The sequence below is a fragment of the Oncorhynchus kisutch genome, unplaced genomic scaffold, assembly GCF_002021735.2.
Source record: "Oncorhynchus kisutch isolate 150728-3 unplaced genomic scaffold, Okis_V2 Okis09a-Okis19a_hom, whole genome shotgun sequence".
Taxonomy (NCBI): Eukaryota; Metazoa; Chordata; class Actinopteri; order Salmoniformes; family Salmonidae; genus Oncorhynchus; species Oncorhynchus kisutch.
The window spans coordinates 10,191,464-10,206,463 of record NW_022261985.1 but is presented as its reverse complement, the minus strand read 5'-3'; the positions used below and the strand labels follow the sequence as shown (position 1 = coordinate 10,206,463).

Here is a 15,000-nt window from a genome sequence, read left to right as displayed (position 1 = left end):
CACAATACTCACACAATGGAAGGTTTGTGTTTCCTCCACCGTAAGGGAGACATCACACAATACTCACACAATGGAAGGTTTGTGTTCCCTCCACCGTAAGGGAGACATCACACAATACTCACACAATGGAAGGTTTGTGTTCCCTCCACCGTAAGGGAGACATCACACAATACTCACACAATGGAAGGTTTGTGTTTCCTCCACCGTAAGGGAGACATCACACAATACTCACACAATGGAAGGTTTGTGTTTCCTCCACCGTAAGGGAGACATCACACAATACTCACACAATGGAAGGTTTGTGTTCCCTCCACCGTAAGGGAGACATCACACAATACTCACACAATGGAAGGTTTGTGTTCCCTCCACCGTAAGGGAGACATCACACAATACTCACACAATGGAAGATTTGTGTTTCCTCCACCGTAAGGGAGACATCACACAATACTCACACAATGGAAGGTTTGTGTTTCCTCCACCGTAAGGGAGACATCACACAATACTCACACAATGGAAGGTTTGTGTTTCCTCCACCGTAAGGGAGACATCACACAATACTCACACAATGGAAGGTTTGTGTTTCCTCCACCGTAAGGGAGACATCACACAATACTCACACAATGGAAGGTTTGTGTTTCCTCCACCGTAAGGGAGACATCACACAATACTCACACAATGGAAGGTTTGTGTTCCCTCCACCGTAAGGGAGACATCACACAATACTCACACAATGGAAGGTTTGTGTTTCCTCCACCGTAAGGGAGACATCACACAATACTCACACAATGGAAGGTTTGTGTTCCCTCCACCGTAAGGGAGACATCACACAATACTCACACAATGGAAGGTTTGTGTTTCCTCCACCGTAAGGGAGACATCACACAATACTCACACAATGGAAGGTTTGTGTTTCCTCCACCGTAAGGGAGACATCACACAATACTCACACAATGGAAGGTTTGTGTTCCCTCCACCGTAAGGGAGACATCACACAATACTCACACAATGGAAGGTTTGTGTTTCCTCCACCGTAAGGGAGACATCACACAATACTCACACAATGGAAGGTTTGTGTTTCCTCCACCGTAAGGGAGACATCACACAATACTCACACAATGGAAGGTTTGTGTTCCCTCCACCGTAAGGGAGACATCACACAATACTCACACATGGAAGTTTTGTGTTTCCTCCACCGTAAGGGAGACATCACACAATACTCACACATGGAAGGTTTGTGTTCCCTCCACCGTAAGGGAGACATCACACAATACTCACACAATGGAAGGTTTGTGTTCCCTCCACCGTAAGGGAGACATCACACAATACTCACACAATGGAAGGTTTGTGTTTCCTCCACCGTAAGGGAGACATCACACAATACTCACACAATGGAAGGTTTGTGTTTCCTCCACCGTAAGGGAGACATCACACAATACTCACACAATGGAAGGTTTGTGTTTCCTCCACCGTAAGGGAGACATCACACAATACTCACACAATGGAAGGTTTGTGTTTCCTCCACCGTAAGGGAGACATCACACAATACTCACACAATGGAAGGTTTGTGTTTCCTCCACCGTAAGGGAGACATCACACAATACTCACACAATGGAAGGTTGTGTTCCCTCCACCGTAAGGGAGACATCACACAATACTCACACAATGGAAGGTTTGTGTTTCCTCCACCGTAAGGGAGACATCACACAATACTCACACAATGGAAGGTTTGTGTTCCCTCCACCGTAAGGGAGACATCACACAATACTCACACAATGGAAGGTTTGTGTTTCCTCCACCGTAAGGGAGACATCACACAATACTCACACAATGGAAGGTTTGTGTTTCCTCCACCGTAAGGGAGACATCACACAATACTCACACAATGGAAGGTTTGTGTTCCCTCCACCGTAAGGGAGACATCACACAATACTCACACAATGGAAGGTTTGTGTTTCCTCCACCGTAAGGGAGACATCACACAATACTCACACAATGGAAGGTTTGTGTTTCCTCCACCGTAAGGGAGACATCACACAATACTCACACAATGGAAGGTTTGTGTTCCCTCCACCGTAAGGGAGACATCACACAATACTCACACAATGGAAGGTTTGTGTTTCCTCCACCGTAAGGGAGACATCACACAATACTCACACAATGGAAGGTTTGTGTTCCCTCCACCGTAAGGGAGACATCACACAATACTCACACAATGGAAGGTTTGTGTTCCCTCCACCGTAAGGGAGACATCACACAATACTCACACAATGGAAGGTTTGTGTTTCCTCCACCGTAAGGGAGACATCACACAATACTCACACAATGGAAGGTTTGTGTTTCCTCCACCGTAAGGGAGACATCACACAATACTCACACAATGGAAGGTTTGTGTTCCCTCCACCGTAAGGGAGACATCACACAATACTCACACAATGGAAGGTTTGTGTTTCCTCCACCGTAAGGGAGACATCACACAATACTCACACAATGGAAGGTTTGTGTTTCCTCCACCGTAAGGGAGACATCACACAATACTCACACAATGGAAGGTTTGTGTTTCCTCCACCGTAAGGGAGACATCACACAATACTCACACAATGGAAGGTTTGTGTTTCCTCCACCGTAAGGGAGACATCACACAATACTCACACAATGGAAGGTTGTGTTTCCTCCACCGTAAGGGAGACATCACACAATACTCACACAATGGAAGGTTTGTGTTTCCTCCACCGTAAGGGAGACATCACACATACTCACACAATGGAAGGTTTGTGTTTCCTCCACCGTAAGGGAGACATCACACAATACTCACACAATGGAAGGTTTGTGTTCCCTCCACCGTAAGGGAGACATCACACAATACTCACACAATGGAAGGTTTGTGTTTCCTCCACCGTAAGGGAGACATCACACAATACTCACACAATGGAAGGTTTGTGTTCCCTCCACCGTAAGGGAGACATCACACAATACTCACACAATGGAAGGTTTGTGTTCCCTCCACCGTAAGGGAGACATCACACAATACTCACACAATGGAAGGTTTGTGTTTCCTCCACCGTAAGGGAGACATCACACAATACTCACACAATGGAAGGTTTGTGTTTCCTCCACCGTAAGGGAGGACATCACACAATACTCACACAATGGAAGGTTTGTGTTTCCTCCACCGTAAGGGAGGACATCACACAATACTCACACAATGGAAGGTTTGTGTTTCCTCCACCGTAAGGGAGACATCACACAATACTCACACAATGGAAGGTTTGTGTTTCCTCCACCGTAAGGGAGACATCACACAATACTCACACCAATGGAAGGTTTGTGTTCCCTCCACCGTAAGGGAGACATCACACAATACTCACACAATGGAAGGTTTGTGTTTCCTCCACCGTAAGGGAGACATCACACAATACTCACACAATGGAAGGTTTGGTGTTCCCTCCACCGTAAGGGAGACATCACACAATACTCACACAATGGAAGGTTTGTGTTCCCTCCACCGTAAGGGAGACATCACACAATACTCACACAATGGAAGGTTTTGTGTTCCCTCCACCGTAAGGGAGACATCACACAATACTCACACAATGGAAGGTTTGTGTTTCCTCCACTGTAAGGGAGACATCACACAATACTCACACAATGGAAGGTTTGTGTTTCCTCCACCGTAAGGGAGACATCACACAATACTCACACAATGGAAGGTTTGTGTTTCCTCCACCGTAAGGGAGACATCACACAATACTCACACAATGGAAGGTTTGTGTTCCCTCCACCGTAAGGGAGACATCACACAATACTCACACAATGGAAGGTTTGTGTTTCCTCCACCGTAAGGGAGACATCACACAATACTCACACAATGGAAGGTTTGTGTTTCCTCCACCGTAAGGGAGACATCACACAATACTCACACAATGGAAGGTTTGTGTTCCCTCCACCGTAAGGGAGACATCACACAATACTCACACAATGGAAGGTTTGTGTTTCCTCCACCGTAAGGGAGACATCACACAATACTCACACAATGGAAGGTTTGTGTTCCCTCCACCGTAAGGGAGACATCACACAATACTCACACAATGGAAGGTTTGTGTTCCCTCCACCGTAAGGGAGACATCACACAATACTCACACAATGGAAGGTTTGTGTTTCCTCCACCGTAAGGGAGACATCACACAATACTCACACAATGGAAGGTTTGTGTTTCCTCCACCGTAAGGGAGACATCACACAATACTCACACAATGGAAGGTTTGTGTTTCCTCCACCGTAAGGGAGACATCACACAATACTCACACAATGGAAGGTTTGTGTTCCCTCCACCGTAAGGGAGACATCACACAATACTCACACAATGGAAGGTTTGTGTTTCCTCCACCGTAAGGGAGACATCACACAATACTCACACAATGGAAGGTTTGTGTTTCCTCCACCGTAAGGGAGACATCACACAATACTCACACAATGGAAGGTTTGTGTTCCCTCCACCGTAAGGGAGACATCACACAATACTCACACAATGGAAGGTTTGTGTTTCCTCCACCGTAAGGGAGACATCACACAATACTCACACAATGGAAGGTTTGTGTTTCCTCCACCGTAAGGGAGACATCACACAATACTCACACAATGGAAGGTTTGTGTTCCCTCCACCGTAAGGGAGACATCACACAATACTCACACAATGGAAGGTTTGTGTTTCCTCCACCGTAAGGGAGACATCACACAATACTCACACAATGGAAGGTTTGTGTTTCCTCCACCGTAAGGGAGACATCACACAATACTCACACAATGGAAGGTTTGTGTTTCCTCCACCGTAAGGGAGACATCACACAATACTCACACAATGGAAGTTTGTGTTTCCTCCACCGTAAGGGAGACATCACACAATACTCACACAATGGAAGGTTTGTGTTTCCTCCACCGTAAGGGAGACATCACACAATACTCACACAATGGAAGGTTTGTGTTCCCTCCACCGTAAGGGAGACATCACACAATACTCACACAATGGAAGGTTTGTGTTCCCTCCACCGTAAGGGAGACATCACACAATACTCACACAATGGAAGGTTGGTGTTTCCTCCACCGTAAGGGAGACATCACACAATACTCACACAATGGAAGTTTGTGTTCCCTCCACCGTAAGGGAGACATCACACAATACTCACACAATGGAAGGTTTGTGTTCCCTCCACCGTAAGGGAGACATCACACAATACTCACACAATGGAAGGTTTGTGTTCCCTCCACCGTAAGGGAGACATCACACAATACTCACACAATGGAAGGTTTGTGTTTCCTCCACCGTAAGGGAGACATCACACAATACTCACACAATGGAAGGTTTGTGTTTCCTCCACCGTAAGGGAGACATCACACAATACTCACACAATGGAAGGTTGTGTTTCCTCCACCGTAAGGGAGACATCACACAATACTCACACAATGGAAGGTTTGTGTTTCCTCCACCGTAAGGGAGACATCACACAATACTCACACAATGGAAGGTTTGTGTTCCCTCCACCGTAAGGGAGACATCACACAATACTCACACAATGGAAGGTTTGTGTTTCCTCCACCGTAAGGGAGACATCACACAATACTCACACAATGGAAGGTTTGTGTTTCCTCCACCGTAAGGGAGACATCACACAATACTCACACAATGGAAGGTTTGTGTTTCCTCCACCGTAAGGGAGACATCACACAATACTCACACAATGGAAGGTTTGTGTTTCCTCCACCGTAAGGGAGACATCACACAATACTCACACAATGGAAGGTTTGTGTTTCCTCCACCGTAAGGGACATCACACAATACTCACACAATGGAAGGTTTGTGTTTCCTCCACCGTAAGGGAGACATCACACAATACTCACACAATGGAAGGTTTGTGTTCCCTCCACCGTAAGGGAGACATCACACAATGGAAGGTTTGTGTTTCCTCCACCGTAAGGGAGACATCACACAATACTCACACAATGGAAGGTTTGTGTTTCCTCCACCGTAAGGGAGACATCACACAATACTCACACAATGGAAGGTTTGTGTTTCCTCCACCGTAAGGGAGACATCACACAATACTCACACAATGGAAGGTTTGTGTTTCCTCCACCGTAAGGGAGACATCACACAATACTCACACAATGGAAGGTTTGTGTTCCCTCCACCATAAGGGAGACATCACACAATACTCACACAATGGAAGGTTTGTGTTTCCTCCACCGTAAGGGAGACATCACACAATACTCACACAATGGAAGGTTTGTGTTTCCTCCACCGTAAGGGAGACTTCACACAATACTCACACAATGGAAGGTTTGTGTTTCCTCCACCGTAAGGGAGACATCACACAATACTCACACAATGGAAGGTTTGTGTTCCCTCCACCGTAAGGAGACATCACACAATACTCACACAATGGAAGGTTTGTGTTTCCTCCACCGTAAGGGAGACATCACACAATACTCACACAATGGAAGGTTTGTGTTTCCTCCACCGTAAGGGAGACATCACACAATACTCACACAATGGAAGGTTTGTGTTTCCTCCACCGTAAGGGAGACATCACACAATACTCACACAATGGAAGGTTTGTGTTTCCTCCACCGTAAGGGAGACATCACACAATACTCACACAATGGAAGGTTTGTGTTTCCTCCACCGTAAGGGAGACATCACACAATACTCACACAATGGAAGGTTTGTGTTTCCTCCACCGTAAGGGAGACATCACACAATACTCACACAATGGAAGGTTTGTGTTTCCTCCACCGTAAGGGAGACATCACACAATGGAAGGTTTGTGTTTCCTCCACCGTAAGGGAGACATCACACAATACTCACACAATGGAAGGTTTGTGTTTCCTCCACCGTAAGGGAGACATCACACAATACTCACACTGTAGATGTAACCAAATGTAAAGAATACAATATGGAAACAGATATCATCAACGCCCTCCCCACTGCTGTAGGGTGCAATTACATCGTACAACTCCACCGAGAAACCTCTTCACCTCTCTAATCAAACATTTACACCGAGGAGCTCTTTGTAGTAGAATAAAAAATAAATTGGGACATAGTTTGCCAACGCTAGCATAAATACTGAGGTCTGATAACAGCTGGTTGGTTGTGTGATGTTCTGAGAGATGTTTCAATGATTCAGAGAGGAGGGTCATAGGAAGAACAGGAAATAGACAGGTACCTTCTCAACAGAGAGAACCTGAACAGCAGGACTGTATGAAATACCATGGAGACACTTCAAAGGAACCCTTGTCACTCATATATGTGTAACATACACACTCTGTCATTTGGGTTATTAACAGGGAATTTAGGATATTCCATTGTAGAAGTCAATGGTTATTTATAGGGAATTTAGGATATTCCATTATAAAAGTCAATGGTTATTAATAACAGGGAATTTAGCATATTCTATTGTAAAAGCCAATGGTTATTAATAACAGGGAATTTAGGATATTCTATTGTAAAAGTCAATTGTAAACATATGACATATTCTGGACAGACACAGACACTCCTGGGACTTCCTGCGTATTGGTATTTGCAGTCATCTTGATTAAATCAGGGGATTCACACAGAACCTGGTTTACTGTTTGTGTTCAACCAGATTAGAGCCTTAATCCTTGGATGGATCTGTTATACCAGGGGACTGGTGTCTAGTCACACTGCTCACTATCTTCTCCTTTACCACACACACACACACATACACATACACACACACACACACACACACACACACACACACACACACACACACACACACACACACACACACACACACACACACACACACACACACACACATACACACACACACACACACACACACACACACACACACACACACACACACACACACACACACACACACACACACACACACACACACACACACACACACACACACACACACACACTCAGCATGGTGGCATGCATACCATGCCATGTCATACCAAGCCATACCACACCACACACACACACACACACACACACACACACACTCAGCATGGTGGCATGCATACCATGCCATGTCATACCAAGCCATACCACACCACACCACACCATACCATACCATACCACACCACACCATACCACACCACACCATACCATGTCATACCATACTATGCCATACCATACCATACCACACCATACCACACCATACCATGTCATACCATACCATGTCATACCATACCATGTCATACCATACCATGCCATACCATGTCATACCATACCATGTCATAGCATACCATACCATGCCATACCATACCATGTCATACCATACCATACCATGTCATACCATACCACACCATGCCATACCATACCATACCATACCATGCCATACCATACCACACCATACCATACCGTACCACACCATAACATGCCATACCATACCACCATACCATACCACCATACCATACCATACCATGCCATACCATACCACCATACCATACCATGTCATACCATACCACGCCATACCATTGCCATACCATGTCATACCATACCATACCGTACCACACCATACCATGCCATACCATGCCATACCATACCATGCCACACCATACCATACCATGCCATACCATGCCATACCATACCACACCATAACATGCCATACCATACCACCATACCATACCATACCATACCACCATACCACACCATACCATACCGTACCACACCATACCATCCCACACCATACCACACCACACCATACCATACCACACCACACCATACCATGTCATACCATGCCATACCATGTCATACCATACCATGTCATAGCATACCATACCATGTCATACCATGTCATACCATACCATACCACACCATCCCACACCATACCATGTCATACCATACCATACCATGCCATACCATACCATGTCATAGCATACCATACCATGCCATACCATACCATACCATGCCACACCATACCATACCATGTCATACCATACCATGCCATACCATACCATACCATGCCATACCATGTCATACCATACCATACCATACCACACCATACCATACCATACCATGTCATACCATACCACACCATACCACACCATACCATACCGTACCACACCATAACATACCACCATACCACCATACCATACCATACCACCATACCATGCCATGCCATACCATACCACACCATACCATGCCATACCATACCATGCCATACCATACCATGTCATACCATACCATACCACACCATACCATACCACACCATACCATGCCACACCATACCATACCATACCATGCATACCATACCATACCACCATACCATACGTACCACACCATACCATGTCACACCATACCATACCATACAAAACCATACCATGCTGTGCTGGTGCTATTGGATGTACAGTATCCCACCTATATTCGACTGTATATGATTACAGAGCAGACTCTTGCACATATGGTGCAGATGACATCAGTCTACCATTTGTTGGAAAAGCACAGCACATATACAGTAAGTGAAATAGCAGTATAATGAGAGAAAGAGAGAGAAAGAGAGAAAGAAAGAGACAGAAAGGTGACTTACATTGAGTCCTCTCTGGAACACCTGTTGCCCCATGACGTTAGCCAGCATCCTGATCAGAGCAGCACCCTGGAGAGAGAGAGAGAGAGAGAGAGAGAGTGAGTGGGAGAGAGAGAGAGAGAGAGAGAGAGAGAGAGAGTGGGAGAGAGAGAGTGTCAGAGAGAGGGAGAGAGAGAGAGAGAGAGAGGGGGGAGAGAGGGAGGGAGAGAGAGAGAGTGAGAGAGAGAGAGAGTGGGAGAGAGAGAGTGTTAGAGAGAGTGAGAGAGAGAGAGGGAGAGAGAGAGTGTCAGAGAGAGGGAGAGAGAGAGAGAGAGAGAGAGTGAGAGAGAGAGAGAGAGAGAGTGGGAGAGAGTGTTAGAGAGAGGGAGAGAGAGAGTGAGAGAGAGAGAGAGTGGGAGAGAGAGTGTTAGAGAGAGGGAGAGAGAGAGACAGAGAGAGGAGAGGGAGAGACAGAGAGGAGGAGAGGGAGAGAGGAGAGGGAGAGGGAGAGGGAGAGAGGAGAGAGAGAGAGGGAGAGGGAGAGGGAGAAGGGAGAGAGAGAGAGAGAGAGAGAGAGAGAGAGAGAGTGAGAGAGAGAAGAGAGAGAGAGAGATGAGAGAGAGAGAGGGGGGGGGGGGGAGAGAGAGTGTCAGAGATAGAGGGAGAGGAGAGAGAGATAGAGAGAGAGAAGGAGAGGGAGAGAGAAAGAAGGAGAGAGAGGGAGAGAGAGAGGGGGGGGAGAGAGAGAGAGAGTGAGAGAGAGGAGAGGGAGAGAGAGAGAGACAGAGAGAGAGAGAGAGCGAGAGAGGAGAGAGACAGAGAAGAGAGACAGAGAGAGAGAGAGAGAGAAGAGAGAGAAGGAGATAGAGGGAGAGAGAGAGAGAGGGAGAGAGAGAGGGAGAGAGGAGATAGAGAGAGAGAGAGAGAGAGAGAGAGAGAGGGGGGGAAGAGAGAGAGACAGAGTGGAGAGAGACAGAGAGAGAGATAGGGAGAGAGAGAGAGAGAGAGAGAGAGGGGGGAGAGAGAGAGTGTCAGAGAGAGGGAGAGAGTGAGAGAGAGAGAGAAGGAGAGGGAGAGAGAGAGAGAGAGAGGGGGAGAGAGAGAGAGGAGAGGGAGAGAGAGAGAGAGGGAGAGGAGAGAGAGAGAGGAGAGAGACAGAGAGACAGAGATGAGAAAGAGAGAAAGAGAGAGAGAGAGGGAGAGAGAGAGAGAGAGAGAGAGAGAGAGAAAGAGAGAGAGAGAGAGAGAGGGGAAAGAGAGAGAGACAGAGTGAGAGAGACAGAGAGAGAGACAGAGAGAGAGAGAGACAGAGAGAGATAGGGAGAGAGAGAGAGAGAGAGAGAGAGGAGAGAGAGAAAGATACAGAGAGAGATAAAGAGAGACAGAGAGAGAAAGAGCGAGAGAGACAGAGGGGGAGAGAGAGAGACAGAGAGAGGAGAGAGAGAGGGAGAGAGAGAAATGAAACACACTTGGTCAATAAAACAGTAGAAATAGGTTGAGTAACAATGTAACCAATGAGCTGTACATTACATTTGAGTTGATGCTCTCATCCAGAACATCTTACATGTGAAATTAGGGTTAAGGGACATGCTCAACAGCACACTAGTTATCTTCTTGGATATAGGGGCGCTCTTTTAATTTATGGATAAAAAAAACGTGCCCGTTTTAAGCTCAATATTTTGTCAGGAAAAGATGCTCGACTATGCATGGAATTGATAGCTTTGGAAAGAAGACACTCTAAGGTTTCCAAAACTGCAAAGATATTATCTGTGAGTGCCACAGAACTCATGCTACAGGCGAAACCAAGATGATACTTCAACCAGGAAATGGGCAGAATTTTCGAAGCTCTGTTTTCTATTGTCTCCTTATATGGCTGTGAATGCGCCGGGAATGAGCCTGCCCTTCCTATCGTTTCTCCAAGGTGTCTGCAGCATTGTGACGTATTTTGTAGGCATATCATTGGAAGATTGGCCATAAGAGACTACATTTTCCAGGGGTCCGTCCGGTGTCCTTTGAGAGAGAGAGAGAGAGAGAGCGAGAGAGAGAGAGACAGAGAGAGAGGAGGGAGTGATAGACAGAGAGAGAGAGAGAGAGGGGAGAGAGAGAGAGAGAGATAGAGAGGGAGACAGAGAGGGGAGAGAGGGAGAGAGAGGGGGAGAGGGAGAGAGATAGAGAGGGAGACAGAGAGGGGGAGAGAGAGACAGAGAGAGAGAGGGAGAGAGGGAGAGCGAGAGTGTAAAAGAGATAGGAGTGTGAGATAAAACTGTCTGGTGTATGTTGTGTGACTGACAAGGTGGGTAACACAGACGGACATGGAGAGAGGGGGGGGGTGATGAGGGGTGAGGAGGGGTGAGGAGAGGAAATTCAGGGCTCAAGCACAGCCAGGGGTGAAAGGCGGTGCTCAGCTCAAACTGATAGCCCTTGTACGTGAGGGAACTGACGGACTGACCGTGGTGACAGGAAGCATCTCTGAGACGATTCTTACTCTGCGGGAACATCTACAGGCCAAGTCTCTGCTAAACAGAGCCAGGCTCTCCTCTTGTCTCATCTCATCTCTATCGTCTCTCTGGTCCTGGCTGTCTGATAACCAGATGATTCAGAGATTTAGAGGGGAGAGAGAGATGCCACTCGGATCCGGCCCAGGCACGAAGACATGCCGACTGACACTCGCAAATCACCCAAACAGGATTGAGGTGGTCCTGCTGTGAAAACTCCAGCGTCAATTCCTGCCCTGAACCATAGTCACTGTTACTAGCCTCCCCCCAGTACCCTGCCCTGAACCTTAGTCACTGTTACTAGCCTCCCCCCAGTACCCTGCCCTGAACCTTAGTCACTGTTACTAGCCTCCCCCCAGTACCCTGCCCTGAACCTTAGTCACTGTTACTAGCCTCCCCCCAGTACCCTGCCCTGAACCTTAGTCACTGTTACTAGCCTCCCCCCAGTACCCTGCCCTGAACCTTAGTCACTGTTACTAGCCTCCCCCCAGTACCCTGCCCTGAACCATAGTTACTGTTACTAGCCTCCCCCCAGTACCCTGCCCTGAACCATAGTCACTGTTACTAGCCTCCCCCCAGTACCCTGCCCTGAACCATAGTCACTGTTACTAGCCTCCCCCCAGTACCCTGCCTGAACCTTAGTCACTGTTACTAGCCTCCCCCCAGTACCCTGCCCTGAACCTTAGTCACTGTTACTAGCCTCCCCCCAGTACCCTGCCCTGAACCATAGTCACTGTTACTAGCCTCCCCCCAGTACCCTGCCCTGAACCATAGTCACTGTTACTAGCCTCCCCCCAGTACCCTGCCCTGAACCATAGTCACTGTTACTAGCCTCCCCCCAGTACCCTGCCCTGAACCTTAGTCACTGTTACTAGCCTCCCCCCAGTACCCTGCCCTGAACCTTAGTCACTGTTACTAGCCTCCCCCCAGTACCCTGCCCTGAACCTTAGTCACTGTTACTAGCCTCCCCCCAGTACCCTGCCCTGAACCTTAGTCACTGTTACTAGCCTCCCCCCAGTACCCTGCCCTGAACCTTAGTCACTGTTACTAGCCTCCCCCAGTACCCTGCCCTGAACCTTAGTCACTGTTACTAGCCTCCGCCCAGTACCCTGCCCTGAACCTTAGTCACTGTTAGTAGCCTCCGCCCAGTACCCTGCCCTGAACCTTAGTCACTGTTAGTAGCCTCCCCCCAGTACCCTGCCCTGAACCTTAGTCACTGTTAGTAGCCTCCGCCCAGTACCCTGCCCTGAACTATAGTCACTGTTACTAGCCTCCCCCCAGTACCCTGCCCTGAACTATAGTCACTGTTACTAGCCTCCTACCACCCGGTACCCTGCCCTGAACTATAGTCACTGTTACTAGCCAGCCTCCGCCCAGTACCCTGCCCTGAACCTTAGTCACTGTTACTAGCCGGCCTCCGCCCAGTACCCTGCCCTGAACTATAGTCACTGTTACTAGCCAGCCTCCACCCAGTACCCTGCCCTGAACTATAGTCACTGTTACTAGCCTCCGCCCAGTACCCTGCCCTGAACCTTAGTCACTGTTACTAGCCAGCCTCCGCCCAGTACCCTGCCCTGAACCTTAGTCACTGTTACTAGCCGGCCTCCGCCCAGTACCCTGCCCTGAACTATAGTCACTGTTACTAGCCAGCCTCCACCCAGTACCCCTGCCCTGAACTATAGTCACTGTTACTAGCCTCCGCCCAGTACCCTGCCCTGAACCTTAGTCACTGTTACTAGCCGGCTACCACCCGGTACTCTACCCTGAACCTTAGTCACTGTTACTAGCCGGGTACCACCCGGTTCTCTACCCTGAACCTTAGAGACTGTTACTAGCCTCCTACCACCCGGTACTCTACCCTGAACCTTAGTCACTGTTACTAGCCGGCTACCACCTGGTAATTTCCCCTGAACTATAGTCACTGTTACTAGCCGGCTACCACCCGGTTCTCTACCCTGAACCTTAGAGACTGTTACTAGCCTCCTACCACCCGGTACTCTACCCTGAACCTTAGTCACTGTTACTAGCCGGCTACCACCTGGTAATTTCCCCTGAACTATAGTCACTGTTACTAGCCGGCTACCACCCGGTACTCTACCCTGAACCTTAGTCACTGTTACTAGCCTCCTACCACCCGGTACTCTACCCTGAACATGAGTCACTGTTACTAGCCGGCTACCACCCGGTACTCTACCCTGAACCTTAGTCACTGTTACTAGCCGGCTACCACCCGGTACTCTACCCTGAACATTAGTCACTGTCTATACACACTATCTTATATAATGACATTACTTGTTCTGATGTTTCTATATTTCTGAATCTCTTTTTATTTTGGGGCATTTGTGTGTATTGTTTTGTATTGTTAGGTAGGAACATAAACACGGGGACATAAGCATTACACTGCTCCTGTGATAACATCTGCTAAATGTGTGTGCGCGACCAATATAATTCGATTTGATTGGTCTGCAGTGATGAACACTGTTTCATAGGACAGAGACATCATAGTTCTCCATCTGTACACTTTTGTCTGTTGCTTGGTATGCAGTCATCAACATTGTTTCTTTCACAGGGCTATATAAAACCATTTATCTGGAGAGAGATGTGATTACTGAGATTTAGCCCTGCTCCTAGATGAGCTGTTTATTGTGCTATCATACCCCAGGGGCCGGCTCTCCATCGCTCTCTCTCTCTCTCTCCTCTCCTCTCTCGGCTCATTCCCTATCTCCTCTCTTCTCTCTCCTCTCTCTCCTTTTGTTCTCCTCCTCTCTCTTTTTTGTTCTCCATCCCTTTCCTCTGTCTACCACACTTCTCTTTTCTCTGTTCTTTCTCTCTGTCTCGTGGCCTCTCCTTGTCTCTGTCCCTGGGTGTCTCGTGTCGCTGTCGCTTGTCTCCTCTGTCTCTCTCACTCTCTCTCTCTTCTCTCTCTCTCTCCTCTCCTTCCCCTCTCCCATCCTCTCCCCTCTCTCTCT

General features: G+C 47.7%; 1 protein-coding gene across 1 annotated transcript in view; it reads right to left on the bottom strand.

The window, feature by feature from the left end:
* Positions 1 to 15,000, bottom strand: part of LOC116360588 (thyrotropin-releasing hormone-degrading ectoenzyme) — a gene marked incomplete in the record, with an annotated part of 436,874 nt that overhangs the window by 155,266 nt on the left and 266,608 nt on the right. Inside the window, 1 exon segment of the mRNA XM_031815459.1 lies at positions 9,561 to 9,626. Within this exon segment, the coding sequence (XP_031671319.1) occupies positions 9,561 to 9,626 (66 nt within the window).